Raw genomic sequence first — 18,902 nt, forward strand, 5'->3', positions numbered from 1 at the left:
GTGCACTCCTGACATTTGTCAAAAAAAATGATAAATAAATAAATAAAGCAAAATAGTAATAATATTAATGTGATTTTATTTTTTTTAATAAAAATTATATGTTTTAAAAATCTAATACTTTTCATACCAAATGACAAAGCAAGCCATTCAAGCACACTAAATAAACCACCTTATCAACATCTACTAGTGTGATACTTCTCCATAATAAAAATAAAATGAATAAACTAAATTTTTTTTTAAATTTAAAAAATATTAAAATAAATAATCAAATTCACTTAAAAAAACCAGTAATTCCTATAAAAATAAAAATTAAGCCGATGTAGACAACATCAATGAAATGCTGAAGTAGCTAATAATAATAATAATTCATATTTAACTAAAGTTGTCATAAATTTGAATGCCAACAAGATTGTTATGATTTTATTGGAATAATTAATATATAATAACCTCGTTACTCGTGATGATTCTACATATTATTAGTTAGTTTATATATATATTGTAAACTTTAGCAAATAAAATAAATTAATAAATAAACAAAAGGTTCAGTACCTGCAGGCCTGCAAACCAGTTTCATTATGTTATTCATGCAAAGCAGTAAAAGAAAGTCATCACAGCACGCGCATGATGAATGGACATTATTTATGTGTTTCAAGTACTCAAACTCTGGAAATTTATATTCTTTTGAGAACCAAAAATAAAGTTAAAAAGTAATTTGCGGGTGAAAAGTAAGTGCTAGTGAGGGTAGGAATAGTGATGGTAGGATTTGCTATATCAATTATCATGATATTGTAATTGTTAATTAGGATTGTGTTTTTCACATTTATGTCCTTGTTAAAACTTAAACTTATGCAACAAAAATAATTTTATTTTATTTTTCTCTCTCTTTTTACTTCTAGGAACCCCTCATCAAATGTTCAATATACAAGTATAATATTATCATCTATAATAAATTAATATTTATGATTTTTTTACCATGCATACAATTAATATTCATACTAATAAATTTTTAGATTAGTATCTATATTAAGTAGGATTAATATATATGGGATTGCTTGATGATATACTTATTGTTAATATTTTTAAAAAATTTTAAGGGGTCATTTGATTCCGCAATCTCTAATGTGGCGTTGCTCCTAACCAGAGGCGAAAGTCCTTGGGATTTTTATTTTTGTAAAAATATCAAATTTTTACATACTAATATCTATAGACTAAATAAATTATATTTAGGAAAAAATAAAAATTTATTATTAGACTCAGTAATATTTTATAAATGGGTTTATACAGTATAAATTTTTTTTTCAAAAAACTATTATTTGACTCCTTCATTTATTATAAATTATTTTATATAGTATAAATATTATATTTATAGAAAAAATTTGTAAAAATTTATTGTTTGACCAGTAGATGTTTATTATCTAGGATATAACATATGCAAATTATATATTTTTAGAAAAAATATTTATAAAAATTTATTGTTTGGCCCCTTGACTTTTTACTTAATCGTTCATTATAAGCGCTTTTATAGCTGTTTCCCAAATTGGATCAGTCGAATGATAATGAATATGTCATGCAACTAATTTGAATGTATATTTTTTAAAAATTTTTAAACATAGTTTCAAATTTTTCGAATCAGCACCCCCTTTATTTTCCTTCTAGTTCCACCATTGCTCCTAACCATGGGTTACTTAGTGTTGTCAATTGATGAAGTCCTTTGAGAGGAGCTTGAGTTTGAATTAAAATTAACTTGATTAGATATCTTGAATTTATAGATGGATAACAAGCTCACAAAATTATTTTACTCTTTTTGTTTTGTTTTATAGTCAATGAAAATCCAGTCGAATACAAAAAATTGTATATATGTTATTTATTGTATAGAAAAAAAAAACAAGTTATTAATAAGTTTTTAAATTTTGGGCTTAACCAACCCAAACTTTCTGATGCTATTCCAGAAAATAAAAGGACCTAATTTTAATTTAAATTCCATATGCTTTTAACTTGTGAAACTAAAATTTAACCAGACTCAAGTGACATTATTTCAAACTATTTGAAGGCAGGAGGAGATTTACTGGAGACAACGCTCTAGAGTGAATTGGCTTAAGGAGGGTATACAAATACTAAATTCTTCCATGTTATTGCTAATGGTCGGAAGAATAGAAACTTCATTCCTAGAATTATCCATGAGGGCTCCAACGTTTCTGATCCCCTGGACATCGGTGGTATTTTCACATTTGCGTTCAGGACCCAATTTGGTTGTCAACGTAATTTTAGGTTTAGGATTAATTGGCAACATCTCCAGTCCCAGAAATCGCCTGTGGATCTTTCGAACCTTGAGGCTCTGTTCTCGATTGATGAGATAAAAGAAGCGGTATTCGCGTTGGGGGCTGATAAAGCGCTGGGACCGGATGGCTTCGCTATCCTCTTTTTCCAACTTGTTTTGGGACATTGTTCAAACGGAATTAATGATTTTATGTGAAGACTTCTTTTTTGGAAGGGCCAACTTAGAACTTATAAACTGGGCTTGCATTTCTCTAATTCCTAAGGTGGAGTGCCCGGAGTTTATGTCGGACTATAGGCCTATATTGGCTTGATCAACTCTACCCTTAAGATCATCTCCAAACTGCTAGCTACTAGGCTAAGTAAGGTGATTGGGTATCTTGTTGACAACTCGCAGTCGGCCTTCATCAAAGGCAGATGTATTGTTGACAACATTGCCACGGCTAAAGAATTGATTTTTAGCATACACAAGCGCAGGCTTCCAGGCCATATCCTCAAGGTAGATTTTTCAAAGGCGTTTGACTCGGTGGACTGGGATTTCCTGTTTGACCTACTAGAGGCTAGGGGCTTTGGCAGACGTTGGGTAGGCTGGATGCGTTCCCTTCTCTTCTCGTCTAAGGCTAATATCCTTGATAAAGGTTCGCGAAGTGGATATGTGCGTTACCGTCGAGGCTTGAGACAGGGAGACCCTCTTTCCCCTCTACTCTTTGTCCTGGTGTCGGATGTGTTGGGGACTATGTTCTCTCATGCATTAAACTATGGTGTGCTGGTTGGTGTCCCGTTGGCCAATTAGGGCAGAATGTGCAACTTGCACTACGCGGACGACTTACTTATTCTGACTACCCGGGGTCTGGAGGACTTGCGTATCATTAAGCTGTTGCTGTATTTGTTCGAAGAGATGTCGGGACTGGAAACCAACTTCTCAAAAACTTGTCTGTTTTCCTCTCGAGTTGACCAACTCCCGAGCCATGTTGAGGCCCTGAATCTTAGTTGTGCGGTTAGCCGTCTTCCGATTACCTACTTGGGTATTCCCATTTCAGGAAAAAGGCCGAGGAAGATGGACTGGGAAATTCTTATTGCGAAGGTCCGGGGTAGGTTGTCCTCCTGGAAAGCTCACTAGTTATCTATTGGTGGAAGGCTTACATTGTTAAATTCGGTTCTCTCCGCAATTCCAACGTACTGAATGTCTATCTTTCGACTTACAAGCTGGGTGGTCAAGGAAATTGACAGGATCATGAGGGACTTTTCTGTGGTCGGGGCCGGATTTGGACAAACCCAAATGTCGACTGGTTAGATGGAAGAGTATATGTAGGCCGAAGGAGTTAGATGGGTGGGGTATTCTAGATTTGAAGGTGTTCAACTCGGCCCTCCTCAGTAAGTGGTGGTGGAAACTGTCCTCGGATGAGAACTAGTGCCGGTGGCCGATTGTGCGGTTCAACTATGGGATTTCAGACTGGAACTTGCACATTCATCGTTACGGAAGGACTTCTTTCTTTTGGAGTGGTCTCTTCGACTGCTTGCCGGTGCTAAGAGGTTGCACCGTACAAATTGTTTATGATGGTTCCCGCACTTTGTTCTGGAAGGATAAATGGCTAAACGTTCGGGGTCCTATGAATATTTGGCCTGATTTGTTCTTCGAGCCGGACAATCCTAATGGCACTGTTAAGGATTTGCGCCATATTCTAGATCTTGCGCCTTTTACCGAGGATGTCGAGATGGGGAGTTTTTTTGGAGACTTTGGCCCTTCACGATGGTTTGGTTGAGGATGATCTAAAATGGTGGGCCCTAACTCCGAGTGGACGCTCCTCTGTTAAATCCTTCTGCTCCTTTCTAATTTATGGAGGGATTAAATGTCCGGTTGCCAGGGTTATTTGGAACTCCCTATGCCCGCAGAAGGTTAACATCTTCAATTGGCTTGCTTGGAGGAATAAGATCCTTACCTTGGAAAATTTAGCTTCCTACCACTACTTGTGTCATGTGCCATACGGACTGTGAATCTGTGGATCATCTTTTCCGGCAATGTCAGTTTGTACAACCAATTTGGTATTTCTTTCTAAACCTTTTTGGCTTAACGATGCTTCCACTTTCCTTGGATGAGGTGTGGGTTTCTTGGTGGTTTAAACTTCGTCCTTGTCTGCGACCCTTAGGAGATGTCATTGTGAAAGCGGTTATTTGGCACATCTGGCTTTCTAGAAATGATTGCATATTTAATATTGGCTCTGTTTCCCTTTCTGCTGTGATTTCGAAGATTGCCCATGTTTTGATATTGTGGTTTTCTGTAGCCCCTCTCTCCCAGCAAGCGAGCTTTGATGAGCATGCTATTACTCTGCGCCGCAGTCTGGTGTTTTCTGGGCAGCATGTTGACCCCACCGGTGGAGTTGCTCCCGGTGGAGGGGACCCGGTTCAGGAGTTGGGGCAGTGATTTGTGGTTTTGGGTTCTAGCCAGTTGTTTTGGCCAGGGTGTTTTGTATCCACTTCTAGTGGGTTTGTATCTCTTTGTGGTTTGTGTTTGACCGCTTGGTCTGATTGATGGTGTATTGCTCTTCCCTTTTCTAATGCATGTGGTTTATCCACCTTTTTTTAAAAAAAAAGAATATATTTCAAACTAAATGCAAGTTAGATTGAAGTTATTTCAACTGATCATTAGATTATTTTTAACATAAAAAAAACTTTCATACGTTACTTAGGAGCTGTTTGGTTACCTGCAACTAGCTGTAAGTAGATGTAATGTAACTGGTTTTACATGTAAAAGGCTGTTTGGTTTGCTATGAAATCAGTTTTACATGTAAACAGTTTTACAGTTTTGTGTACTTTTGCTGCATTTCAACTTACAGCAAATTTTGCTGTAAGTTGAAATGCAGGAAAACATTTGCGCTAAAATCACCATTCTTCACTCTCCAATTTATGCATTAAAAGAAAATGAAAACTTACATATAATCAATTGTTAGTATTAAACTTATACTTATTTATATTTTATTAAATTTATTTATTTTTATTTAAAATATACCAATTTGTATTTAATTTTAATTAAAAAAAATATTTTTTTTATATAAAATTAAAGAATTTTATTTATTTTTTATTTAATAAAATTATTATTAAATTAATTAATTAATTAATTTACATTAGTGTTAAGAGTAGATGGGGAGAACTAAATTAATTATTTAGAGTTAGTGTTTAATTATTTAAGTTTCTTATTATTATTTGGCTTAGTTATTTGAGTTTCTGATTATTATTTTTAAATGTAATAAATACTTTATTAAATGATTTAATTAGTTTAAAAATTAAATTAAATTAATTATTTTAGTTTAAATTATTTTTTTAAAATGCATTAAATAATTAATAATAATACAGTATATTGGGGGTAATCTTACCCCCCTCTACTTACATGGTGACTATATCTTCTAATTTACATCAAACCAAACAAATTAAAAGTAATGCAACATTTTCAGTTACAGCAAACCAAACAGCAGTGATGTAAATAGAAATGCAGCATTTTTACTTACACTGTAATTTCACTTACATGTAATTTCACTTACAGACAACCAAACAGCCCCTTAATATCTTGAAATTTTAAATTTGTATTGCATGTAAATTGTAAATTATAAAACTATTTAAAATAGTAAACATATAGAGTCATAGACTATATAATTAAACATGAAATGCAAATTGTTTGAAAATGCCTACACAAGGGCCAAGGAGCATATGTTTAAGGAACATCTTTATTTTCAGATTTTACAAGGGTACCGTATGTATATATGTAAAAAAAAGAAAACCTTAATAAAATAATTAATTTAGGGAGAGAGAGAGAGAGAGAGAGAGAAAGAGAGAGAGAAACAGGGGAATAAGATTAGGCCAGAATCCAAGGCACTGAAACTTTTATAATTAGTTATAGTTATGCAATGAAGATTGAAAGGATTTGGGACACATCCTTAATGATTTATATGATTTCTATCATTTCACAGTAATATACTCACTCTTTGGCTGGGTTCAAACTCAGAGATATATATAATAATAACAATTATTATTATATTTATAATTAATGTAGGAACTAGTGAGTTAACTGACTACTGCCACTTAAGAATGAAGTGCATGTTATTTTGTTCTTCTCCTCCAAAGAAGATTAAGCTTTCTCTTCTTTTGAGAGGCAGAAATGGAGTGCTTTTTTTTTTTAATGTTTTTTTTTTCTTTTTAATTTTTTAATTTTTTTAGGGTTTTGGGGAGGAGAATTAGGGTTTATGAGACAATCATGATTTCATATGATTTTGTTTTGTTTCTCTTTGATGAAAGTTCTAACACCATGTGACTGCCTCTTTCTCCACCAAGTTTTAATTTTTTTTTTTTTTTTTGTGAAGCATAAGTTATGTTGTGTACTTGTAATTCTTTAATTTTACATGGTTTTTTAATTGATATAATTGCCTATTAATTTTTATAAGTTAATATCAATCTTTATAATTTGTAAACTATATTGTTTAACCACTAAAAGTTGATCCAGATGAGAGAAATTTGAGTTAAATAAATAAATGTTTTTAATTTCAAATACTTCTGTATTAAAAACACAAAATTGAGAAAAATATATATATTTTTTTATAAAATTTTCAATACTTCATTTATACTTATTTTAAGTCTACGTCAAAGGACAAAAAGAAAAATTGCTTCACCCAAATAATAATTGTGTGAAAAGTCCATTTAATGAGAGTAATAAAAAAGAAAATGCACTCCCATTGAAATAACAGAATAAACTTGGTTATTTGTAGGTTCCATTGTAGTTAAAGAACATATTTTACTATGGTAAATAGATAACTGCTAAAATAACTACCAAATTCCATGGCAACTTGAAAATAACCATAAATATGCACATAAAAATAAAGAGAGAGATTTACATATCCAGAATTTTAGGGATTTGCATGCAAGCAAGCAAATACAACTCTTTTGTAGGGGCATACAAGTAATTTTCACAGAGAGAACAATGATTTCTGCAAATGAAGATAAGCCTTTGATGATGATGATGTCCAACAAAACATTTCCATTTTCCTTCTAATCCAATGGTAAAGATTTTGCTTCCAATAATCTGGGATCTTGTATTTCATCACAAAAACAAATTAATAAACATTGAACTCCTGGCTTCATTTATAGTCAATCATTTATGATGAAGCAGATAGGTGTATCCATATCTTGTGCTTGCTCATCAATGCATTCAATTTGGATCCTTGAATGTTCATTGAATCTTTCTCAGATGTGCATGCAGGGTTTGCATTTCGCCGAATTAATAAAAAAAAAATTCGTCGCAATTGATTTATCTGAAAGTAAAAACAACAAACCAGAGTGATTCAATTAATTTTTTTTCTTCTGCAGATGAAGGATTGATTATCAAAGCTACTTTCGACACACCGAAAGCTGCCGAACAAAAAATACACAATAAATTTTAATGTTCATACTGTTGGACTAAATTAGCAGTACATGAACAAAAAGTCTAATTCTTAATTAAACTGCACTTTTGCATATTTAATTTCACCAGGACATGGACATTAGACACCTTGGATTCTTGGATCTTTTACTCATGAAGGCCTATGGCTCATTAGGCAATGAAGTTATAAAGAAATTGAGAAGTTGCAATAAAGATCACAGCATGCACTTATTATAATGAAGGGCCTTACAAAAATAATGAAAAGTATTCTGACAATTGGCAGTGTTGTACAGAAAACAAAGCTTTACTGTAGCCTGGAGATTCTGCAACAAATCCAAGTTCAGTTTATCTACAACAATTTATTGAGAATCCTGATTGCAATATGTCATGCAATGTTTTCAGCCAACCAATCATATCATCTCCAGGGAAAAATAAACTAAAATCTAATTCGAGTGTTGAGAAAATTGTATAGAGAATCTTAGTAGCATGAAATGCAATGTTTCTTTGAAACATAGCGCAGAAATAGCATCTTAAATTCAGAAAAAAAAAAATGAGAATAACATGTGAATCAAATTAATCAGGTTTTTGTCAAAAAAATAAATAAAAACAAAAAACAAAAAACCACTTTCTTCACTCAACTAAGCAGAAAAAATGGTTCTCATTGCTTTTTTCTCTTTTCTGTTTTCCGCTAAAACACAGCACACAACAATATGTCATGAAGTCGTTTGTCCCAATCCACAAAAGCACAACAAGTTGCATGATCAATTGTTTCTTAGTGCAAGGCATGCAGATATTGAATAATGATCTGACATTTTTCATATATGCTTGACACATATTCTTCCATTTACTTTCGGAGCTGTTTTGAAAGAGATATATTTGATGCTTTGAAGTCTGTGGCAGGAGTAACCAGATGAAACTGATGCCAATATTATCATTTGAGTGTTTACTAAGACATATTTCAAAAACGCATCTCCAAAACCTTGTAAATCTTATCTACAGTGAATGATATAAAAGAAAGGTTTATGAAAGCTCAACACTGAAAGAGGCAAGAAGATCAAAGCAGCAGAGAACAGTAACATAGCTCAAAGAAGGAGATTAAAGTAGTTCTCTGCAAAGAGCTACTGAAGGGAGGTTAAAGCAAACTAGAATTGAATGCAACCTTGCCTTCTGTACCTCTCAAAATTTAAGCTAGGTTGCTAACTGTTGAAGATTTGGTTACTAATGTGCTGGCACAGTCTGGCAAAAGAAAGAATGGCTATGGCACAAAAAGCCAGGTAGATCACTGTAAATTTCAAAAAGGAGTACAAATAAAGAGGAACGCAGAAAAGGCAGACTAAAGAGAACTAAAACAAGATTCCACCATTTCAATTAAATCAATTGTGCTCGACCAAAGGTTTTCATTGAACATTATTCAAAGGAAATTTTATCTAATCGTCAACTATGTACAGCAGGACAATTTGTCTAAACGTTCTTGGCCTACAAATTGTCTAAAAAGATTCCAAAAGTAGGTGTTTTTTCCATTGCTGGAAAAGAAGCAACGCTAATTTTATTTAACAAAAGGTGGTTGTATGTTACATAGTATGACAAAGGTAAATCTAAAATCTGCCATAACACAAAGATGATTTTGTTTTTGGGTGACTAATTCATACAAAAAAAGATAGAAACCTTTATAAGTTGATCACCATTGCATTCATTACGTAATATTAAGTTTCTTAGTTGGCGCTGATGTTAGATCATTGAAAAACAAGCGCATTGCATGCATTTGTTGTCCATGTCAAGGTCTCATACTCTCATTAGCAGCTGAGCAAGAAGTAATTCCAAGAATGAATTGGATAGGTTATAATATATCATAAAAGATTATTCAAATTTTACTAATTTGGATGCTGGACAGACAATGCAGGGTAATAGATGGCTCTTACTACGATCTATATGGCACCTACGGTTTGTACAAGTTATTTCATAACTGTAGACAATTTGACAATGTAACTGGAAAAGAGGAGGATCTTTTAAGCAGGGAAGGTCAAGCGTGAAGTTATCAAACAATCTACTGCACAATAAACACATTAATAAATACAATTTAATATGTACAGGAATACATTGACACTTGACAAAGAACTATAATAATATAGTAGACTAAAGCAAATTTTGCAATACTAGCTTGACCGTGGAAAGTTAAAGTAAATGCACAATAGAAATCATACCATTAAACAGAGTCAGTACTCTGTAAATTTATCTCTGGAAGCTGGACTTGATTCCACCAAGAAATAATCTGCTTGATGTCCACTTGAATATCAAACTGAGAACTAAAACACCAAATTGAAATGGATATGATGTTAATTGCGTTTGTTGAGTAGTGAACTAGCAGGACGCCTTGGTGTATGACTACTTTTTCCGGCACAATGAATTAATCCATCTGTTATTGTAGGTGTCAGAGGCATCAATGAGTTTGACCCAGGACTCAATGCAGGTTTATTTCTTCTTCCAAGTTTTGGAGATCGGGGCTGTGTTAGTGGAATCTGCATGGATCATTGGTAAACAATGTCATCAAAATTAAAGAATTATTCCTAATTTTTAAGAAAAAGAAATTTTATCAACGAGTACATATAAAACAGAAAGACTTGAACTGATTATAAGGGTTTTTATTAAAGAGAAAAAAAGGACACTTATATATTATGAATACATTTTCATTCCAGGTCATCGCTGCAAGGCAAAGAATACAATGTATCAAGCTTCTATTAGCATGCAACAGTAGACCTTATCATTCTTCTCTAAAAATAGACCCCCATTGTAATTAGAAAAGGCAAATAACTTGCTTGGTAAGGAGATAAAATCTGAAGATTTGAAAAGGAAATACCAAACCATCTTAAAAACAAATAAAATTTCTGCCTTGGTTAATACACCATGCAAATTTCAACTGATATTACTAATTTGATTTTCTCACTCATTTCACCACAAGATTGATTTCATTTTCCCATTAGATAGCATAACACCTATTTTCCAAAATTCAAGTCACCTTCACATGGCAGTGACACAGAAGACTTCAATGTCAAACTTTAATTAGAGGTAGTTTAATTGAACTTATGATATTTATAACAAAGAAAAAGAAGAATATTTTTTTTTTCTTTGAGAAAAAAATGCATTGGAATTAGAATAGCATTCGTAGAGAATTGGAGTTCACAATTGCCAAAGCAAGCCATGATTACAGAGGGGACCCATACATTAGTTCTCAAGGCTATGCCTCAGAATGCAGAAATCTTAACCAAATGCTGCACAATAAATCTAAAAGCAATACATACAAGATATGGGAAGATGCGAATGTCAAAATGATCAGCCAAAGTGCAAAAAGAAGTTCCGTGCTAAACCAAGATGGTGAAAAAAAAAGAAAGATGACTGTAATGTTGGAATATAGGACTTATACTGAGATACTCCCAATTGAAAAACAAAAAGTTGAGCCAACAATACAATTTAGATTCTTATTAAAGCTAAACCAAACGGATCCAGAAAAGGCAATCAATAATTAAGCTATGCTGATAAGTTTAACAATTAAAATAAAAGGATATAAAGGTATAAATAAAGATGTTGATAAACTTTCGAAAAGATTGCTGCAAGGAAATCACAAAGCAACCACAACAAAGGATAAAGACCGAAAAATGAGCTTTAATAAAGAATAGGAACTCATATAGAATTTTGTTTAGTGCATTTCAGTAAAGAAATCAGTTTTAATACAAGTCTGAACTCAAATATGTCCAATCATGGGCATATTACAGAAAGGTATTAATGAGAATGTAATCTTCAAGTATAATAAAGGTTTATTTTATTAAATAAGTAGAACGAGGGAGAAAGGACAACCCAGAACGGTGAGACATAGAGGCATAAAGGAGGAGGCGGGGAAGTCATATAAATCAGATGACAATACTTATATTAAATAGTATCATCCTATTAAACTGTCTGACAAAGTACCACGGGTCATATAGATAATTAGATCTAATTTAGCTAAGTTGGGAATTAATTAGGCTGAAAGCTAGACCAAACTATATATTTGCTACACATTGCACTAATTCAATATTATCAGGTGGTTGCTCACGGGAAAGTGACACATATGCAAGCCTCCCGAACCAGTTTCCAGAATAATAAAGCTCATGACGTCCAATAAAAGATAGAAAATGCAGTATTCTGGTAGTAATAAAGACAGAGCACTTTACCGAAAGAAATTAAATATTTGCCTTAAAGTTTACAATGTGTCAAGGATAAAGATTCTCTACAAGCATATGAGGAAAAAGTGCTTTCTAAGAAGTCTTCATCAACTAATGCACTTGTTGCATTCGAATCTTAAGATTAAGTAATTAACATTCAAATCTTAAGAATAAGAAATCAACAGAAGTAGTATTATTTGTGTAGTAGTTCTAATGAAATTAAGCATCTATCGTTTCCCATGGCATTTTGGTTAGGAATTGTTGAAGCCAAGAAGGCTGGGATAAAGCACTCTCAAAATTCAATATTAGTTAACACCTAATACTTCTTAAATTAGTTATAGGCATACAGCCTATTGAAGTGTTTGACAAGTAATTACTTAAGGGGTGTATGACAATGACAAAAGTTTCTCAGATAAAGATGATTTTGAAAGTGCTTGACAAGGAATTACTTAAGGTGTGTATGACAATGACAAAAGTTTCCCTATGCTAGGCATGATAAAGATGATACTAGATTCCATATTGACATTTTCTAACAAAAATATTAAGAAAAGTACTTTATGGGACAAACTCCATATTCTTCACGTTTGGATTTCTGACGTTGAAAATAGCCAATAATGTAAACTGTGTAAGCAATGGTGCAAGCCATATGCAACTAAAGTTACAATTAAGGCAACCTCTAATTAGTGCAGACCAAGTTATAACTAATAGACCAAGTATTGATTCCCAAAGGCAGGAAAGAGGACAAGCTTACCTTCTTTCTCTCATTTTTTGGAGGTTCAAAATTTTGAGAGAAATCTATCATTGGTGTCACCCTAGAGCAAAAACTTTGCCGTAGTTTTGCAATTCTACTTAGAGTTCACTCGAGTTACAATTAAGGCAACCTCTCATTAGTGCAGACCAAATTATAACTAATAGACCAAGTATTGATTCCCAAAGGCAGGAAAGAGGACAAGCTTACCTTCTTTCTCTCATTTTTTGGTGGTTCAAAATTTTGAGAGAAATCTATCATTGGTGTCACCCTAGAGCAAAAACTTTGCCGTAGTTTTGCGACTCTACTCTCTGTTTTTTCCTGCACAAATAAGAAATGAAATCTTAAATATGTAAATTGCTCAATACTTGGTGCAAGAATGATAAAATAAATACCAAATGTTATATAGAAAATGATCATATAATAATAGAAGAACATTAGAGATGAAATAATAATAGTTCAATATATAAAAGTTCAGTGAGACCAAGATAACCAAGAACTTTTGCAAAAGAAAGAGGAACTACTGTAGTTTTTCTTTGCATTTGTATTTTCTTCACTTCCTTTGTGCAGAATTTATTTTCCAAACTAGAAAAAGCCTGAAAGTGATATAAACAAGTGCATATTAGTTGGGAACATACTTAAAATAACAATTTATATACTAGTTTGTGGATTGCCAAATATGATAATTTACAAATGATAATGGTATCTGCAATTAATCACCAAAATATTACTTGCCTCCTTGCATGGTTTTTCAGCCCTCTCATCTGCTTTACAGCTAGCAGAAGAAGATGTAGCTTGCATTCTTGATCTGGTCCCTCCAATGCTTAAAAGCTTAGAGCAACTGGTACATTTATAGACATTCCAAAAACAAAATCAAGATCCCTACATATCATGCGAATATTTATTTAAAATTTTTTTTGTTAAAAAGAACATTGAAGAGCAGTTTATGCTCAATACTAACTTGCTTGTAAGGTTTTGCAATTCCAAGTCCACTTTTCTTCTCCCAGAATATGTTTTTACCAGTGGAGTTCTAGCCCTAAAACATAGATAGGCATGTTAGAAGTGATCAACAATGAACAAAGAATCCTTCAAATATCTTCAGGAAACATAACTTTGTTATACTGAAGATGTATACCAAAGTAAACCAATATACTGAAAATTAAATGTACTGAAAATTCATACAGCATGAAATATCTTAAAGACGAAGTAAATCATATACCTTGCACTGTCTTGGGTTACTGGAGAAAGGTTAGACACATTATGGCCAGATGGCTGCAATATGGAATTTAAAAACATGACTCAGCAAAAGAACCATGCATTAGCCTAAACATAGATTCAGAAGTCGGCATAAATGAACCTGTGCTGATTTTCTGTATGGGCACAAACGATGATTTGAAGCCTTAGAGAAGTTGCTAGTGGCTTCAAATTGTTGAACCTTCTCAAGAATTGATGGGGCTTTGGTTGAGAAATGTTTGGCAACCGATCCCCTTGGACATTCAGATACATTCATTGACCTATGTATAGATTTTGCATTCGATCTTATTTTTTCACTAGAACACCTTGCCCTGTAATTAGTGGGAGTGAACTTGTTTTCTTTTGCACAATCCTTAGAGGCAGGACTATGTTTCACTGAAGAAGGTGAGAGCTTGGATGCCACGCAAGTTGCAAACCTGAATGGCTTACTACCAGGATTTGGTGACTTCAGTACAGAAATTCTCGGCTTCTTCTCTGCTGAATCTCCAAGACTCACCCGATTAGCAACAAATATTTCCTGGAAGAATAAACCGTACCACAACTACCGAAATGAGCATTAAATTGCAATCTAAGAACATTAATCATCTAACTGAACAAGCCAAACAGAAAAATACCTTCAATGGAGAAATCGCTGATTCACTAATTTGATTTCCTATATCTTCAACACCACATGATGATTGAATCACAGATGCAGACTCTGTGAAAGAAAAATCCTCTTTTTCCTCAGGACCTTGGTTCTCATCCACTTCATGATCATGATCACCCTCTAAACCACCATTTTCATCAGCCAGATTCGGTCTTTCATCATTGGGCATTACCTTAAGCTCCTCACATTTATTCCCAGTGACCTCGTCAGTCGATCCTGCAGCCATGTCCACTGATTCTTCTTGATTTTCACTGATTACATCAACAGATTCTTCCAAAGATCCAGCTTTCTTTAAAGCAGCCATCTTCTTGTAATGCGCTTCGAAAAAGGCCTTCTTTTGAGCAACAGATCCCGGCCTAGCGTACCTCTCAACCTCCTCCAAATGCCGATTATGGCGGAAAGATGACCATCTCCCCCAATCCAAAGACTCCGACATGAACCTCCCGAAGGACACCGAACCCCCAAACGCAAGAGCAATGCTCACCTGCACACTTTCATCTCTTCAAAAACCGCAGGAAAAATAAAAAATCACTTACCAAACATACAAAAATCTCAAATGAATACCTCTCTATCACCATCAACGCCCTGCATTGGAAAACAAGAAGAATCCCCCATTCGATTCTAGGTTTGAAATTCAAAAATCGCCGCCAAAGCACAGCCAAAAAGGGATTTTTCACTGTGTGTTCCTGTGTGTCTAACTGTCAAGCTTGAGGGTTTTTGGGGCGCGTGAAGTGTTGCGAAGAGGGAGAGGATGGTTACCAAAATATTCAAATTTTCAAACGGTTCAATCCCAACGGCTATTTTTCACTTTCCTTTTTTTTTTTTTAATTATGGTTATGTACCATCATTAACCAAGCAAATGGGCCACACTGGTCATCATATTTTGTGGAGGAAATTAATTTTTTTAATAAATTATAATGTCATTTCAAATTAATAAATAAAATTAATATTAGTCATAAGTGAGATGAAAATAAGTTAGAATGATTATTAAAAAATGTTATTTATCTTGTTGTGAATATTGTTGTCCTCAACTGGATGGTTGTGTACCAAAATCAAATGCAAAATAATTATTTGAAAAATAAAAATATTTGTTTAGAGGAGGTTAAGATAATTTTTATTTATTTTTTGAGATGGCCAAATGTAACTTCACATGTTTGTCAAATTTTTAAAAAGTTATTTCTTTTAATTAGGATATGTGGCAAGCCTATATTCATTGATTTAATACCAGAAGAGAAACAAGTTTTTTTTTAACTAAAATTAATTTGTAAGATTTTTTTTTCTAATAACACATTTGTAAGTTACAAATTACAAAATTATAGCACCATGAAAAATTTATGTGCAAACCTACTCATAATAATTCCAACTACTTTTGCCATCTTTAGAGGATGTCTGGTCCCACAAGTGATAGCAGCGACTCACTTGCAAGCACTTTAAAATACAGAGTCAACCAAGTTTAATCTTTTATTTAACGATTTGTTCTCATCTCTCACTATATCATTCTTTATATACTTAAACTTAGGGGTGTAATCGATCGAGTTCGAGCTGAGCAGTAGCGAGCTCGAGCTCAAGCTCGACTAAAAATTCAGTACTCGATACTCGGCTCGAGCTCGATCGAGTATTTATTTTATAGCTCGAGCTCGACTCGATACATAAATCGAGCTACTCGAGCTCGCTCGATTAAGCTCAAAAAAGCTGAAAATAACCATAAACATTATGCTCGAGCTCGACTCGAGCTCGAAAGTTTTTCCCCTTAATTTTTATCAAATAAATCTAATATTATATATATATACATACATGCTCGATTAGGCTCGCGAGCACTCGAGCCAAGTATCACAATTCTCGAACTCGGCTCGCTCGACTACTCGAGCTCGGCTCGACTGTGACTGAGCTGAGTTCGAGTTTTCACTGAGTCGAGCCCGAGTAGCTTGCGAGTAGAGGTGTATCATTTACACCCCTACTTAAACTCAAATGTTTTTATGGTAGAAAATTCAATAAGAATATTTTTGAACAATTTCAAATCTATAAATTTAAGATCTAAAGAAGAATTCTTCCAAAAGACAATAGGGTCCTAGTTTTTTTACTTGACTTGTGCCCTGTTGCATCATCTGTATTAGACCCACTACTTGTATCAATATGACTCCCGAGGTCTGATAAATCTATGTAGTCACTCTCATAACTACCAACATTCTCGGCCTAGGGACCGTTTGGTTCGCGGTAATGATATATTACAGCGTAATACGATTACAGTGGTAATGAGATCAGGATTATTATATGCTCATGAATGTGGTGGTAATTTATGATAACCATATTTGGTTGGAAATTCATATTACATAGTAATCAACTTGGTAATGTTCTAAATTTTCCAAAATACCCTTGTGTCTACCCATTTTGTGCAAAGTTTAAATTTAAAATAAATGAAATTTTGAATAAAAATAAATAAATTTTCAAAGTTGAACATATTCCTAAAATAATATTTTTAAAATTTAATTTTTTTTATCCAACGAATAAAGTATGAAAATTATTATTTTTAAACAAAGGGCATATTTGTCCAAAAAATATTTCAGATTATCACTCACTCGGTAATCCAATATAACCACCTATTTTTGTAGTAATGAGATTACCAAGTTTCTTGGTAATCTTTCAAGGTTAGTAATCACAGATTACCATCAATATTACAACCTTGACCAATCCAAACGTGGTAATCTGAAAAGATTACCACGTAACAGGCGATAATGTTTTCACATTATCGTGAACCAAACGACCCCTTAGCCTTAGGAGGTGCCACACTATTTTCAATAGGATAGTTTGCACTATTAGTAGGCTCATCCTCTATCTTCAAAGCCACTTTTACCCTTATTCTCTTGTATTGCCTTCTTCCACCGGTGAGTTTGGTTGGTAGAAGTTAGGGATGGCAACGGGTAGAGTATGGGTAGGGTTTGTTAAAACCCTTATCTATACCCATAACCCCTACCCTATACCTATATCTCTAGGGTAAAAAAAAATCATATCCTTACCCTTACACGCAAGGTACGAGTATAGCCGCGGATACCCACTTACCCGTGGTTCAAATTACCTAATTAAATTTAAATAATAATAATAATATTAATAATAATAATACAATATTTAAACACATGTCCATAAATTCAAAATTACAAGTTGATACATATTTGTTTATCTTAAATCCTATAATCACATAAAAATTATATGTAACAAATTGATTTATATAAAATTTCAAGTTGATTGATTTTCATTGGCATCTATTTAGAACTCAACCGTAACCCTACCTTTATTGCTTGAGTTTAACTATCTTGGCTTTTTGTTTTTAAATTTTTTTCATATATCTACTATTTATATTTTATATAGTTTAAATTTTATAAATATCAAGTGAGATTTTGAATTAAAGTGCAATTATAAATTAAGTAAGTCTCATAAGTTTGTAAATTAATTGATTAATTTATATATCTAATTGATTTCCTAATAACATCTTATTTTTCAGGATGTTCATATTATTTATAAAATAAATTATTATGACATTATTTTTTATATTTGTTTTACAATGTTTAATTTTTTAAAATTTAATTATGATTCTTAATATATATTCAAAATTCAATTTTGATAATACTATGCTCTATTAGATATAAATATAAAAATTAAATAAAATTTAAAAATAATATATTAAGAGAAAATTTAAAATATTATTTTCAAATTAATCACCAAGAAAATAGATTTTGGATAAATTTCTAATTTGTGGGTAAATGTTTAGCTTAATAAAAAAATTATATATATATATATATATATATGAGGGTAAGAGTACGGGTATGGGTTTTTCCCTTACCCGCTTCAACGAGTAAGGGTATGGGTATGGATAAGGGTAAGGGTAGGGTAGGGGCATACCCTTACCCGACTTGTACCCGCTCAAAAAATAACGGGTAATACATGTACCTGTACTTGTGCCTGGTCAAAGAGGGTATTACCCACCGAAGTGGCCAAAGTAACAAAGTGTTGATTTCAGTTGAAGTAAAAAATTCAGTTGGAAGTCTCTAGCTTCATGTGTTCGGTTGGAGAAGTGTCAAATCAATAGCCACTTTTTTGTTTGGTTGGTGGAAGTGGGAATGAGGAAAAATTCACTTCATGACTTCATGGTGTTTGGAGGGGGTGTTCATTTGGCCATAAGTGGGGGGAAGTGGACTGACTTCCCCCACTTTTTATGTTCTTTTCCTCTGAAGTGTGTTTTAACTCAAATCCACTTCAGTATTTTTTTCACTGAAGTGGGGGAAGTGAGCCCCTTATAAAAACTTACTTCCACCCACTTTCAAAACCCCTCTTGAAGTCACACTGAAGTGGATCGGGCATCTCTTGCTTTCCCCTCCTCCAACATTGTCA

The 18,902-nt window shown here is 33.2% G+C and overlaps 1 protein-coding gene across 2 annotated transcripts; it reads right to left on the reverse strand.

Annotated features, from left to right (window-relative positions):
- Nucleotides 1–7,163: 7,163 nt before the first annotated feature.
- LOC120260587 (protein WVD2-like 7) lies at nucleotides 7,164–15,240 on the reverse strand. Of its 2 annotated transcripts, XR_005536438.1 has the most exons (10): nucleotides 15,084–15,240; nucleotides 14,488–15,003; nucleotides 13,977–14,390; nucleotides 13,839–13,891; nucleotides 13,581–13,655; nucleotides 13,355–13,460; nucleotides 13,144–13,215; nucleotides 12,830–12,940; nucleotides 9,880–10,194; nucleotides 7,164–7,571 (listed from the first exon to the last, which is right to left on the reverse strand). XR_005536438.1 is itself a non-coding variant. In XM_039268098.1 (9 exons), exons 1-9 carry the CDS (start codon nucleotides 15,132–15,134, stop codon nucleotides 10,012–10,014), a joined length of 1,581 nt encoding a protein of 526 aa, XP_039124032.1. In that variant the 5' UTR covers nucleotides 15,135–15,240; the 3' UTR covers nucleotides 7,767–10,011. The 2 variants fall into 2 exon arrangements, 1 of the variants encoding a protein (XP_039124032.1); XM_039268098.1 differs by lacking the exon at nucleotides 7,164–7,571 and having other exon boundaries at nucleotides 7,767–10,194.
- Between the last annotated feature and the right edge of the window lie 3,662 nt (nucleotides 15,241–18,902).

Source organism: Dioscorea cayenensis, chromosome 5 (assembly GCF_009730915.1).
Source record: "Dioscorea cayenensis subsp. rotundata cultivar TDr96_F1 chromosome 5, TDr96_F1_v2_PseudoChromosome.rev07_lg8_w22 25.fasta, whole genome shotgun sequence".
NCBI lineage: Eukaryota > Viridiplantae > Streptophyta > Magnoliopsida > Dioscoreales > Dioscoreaceae > Dioscorea > Dioscorea cayenensis.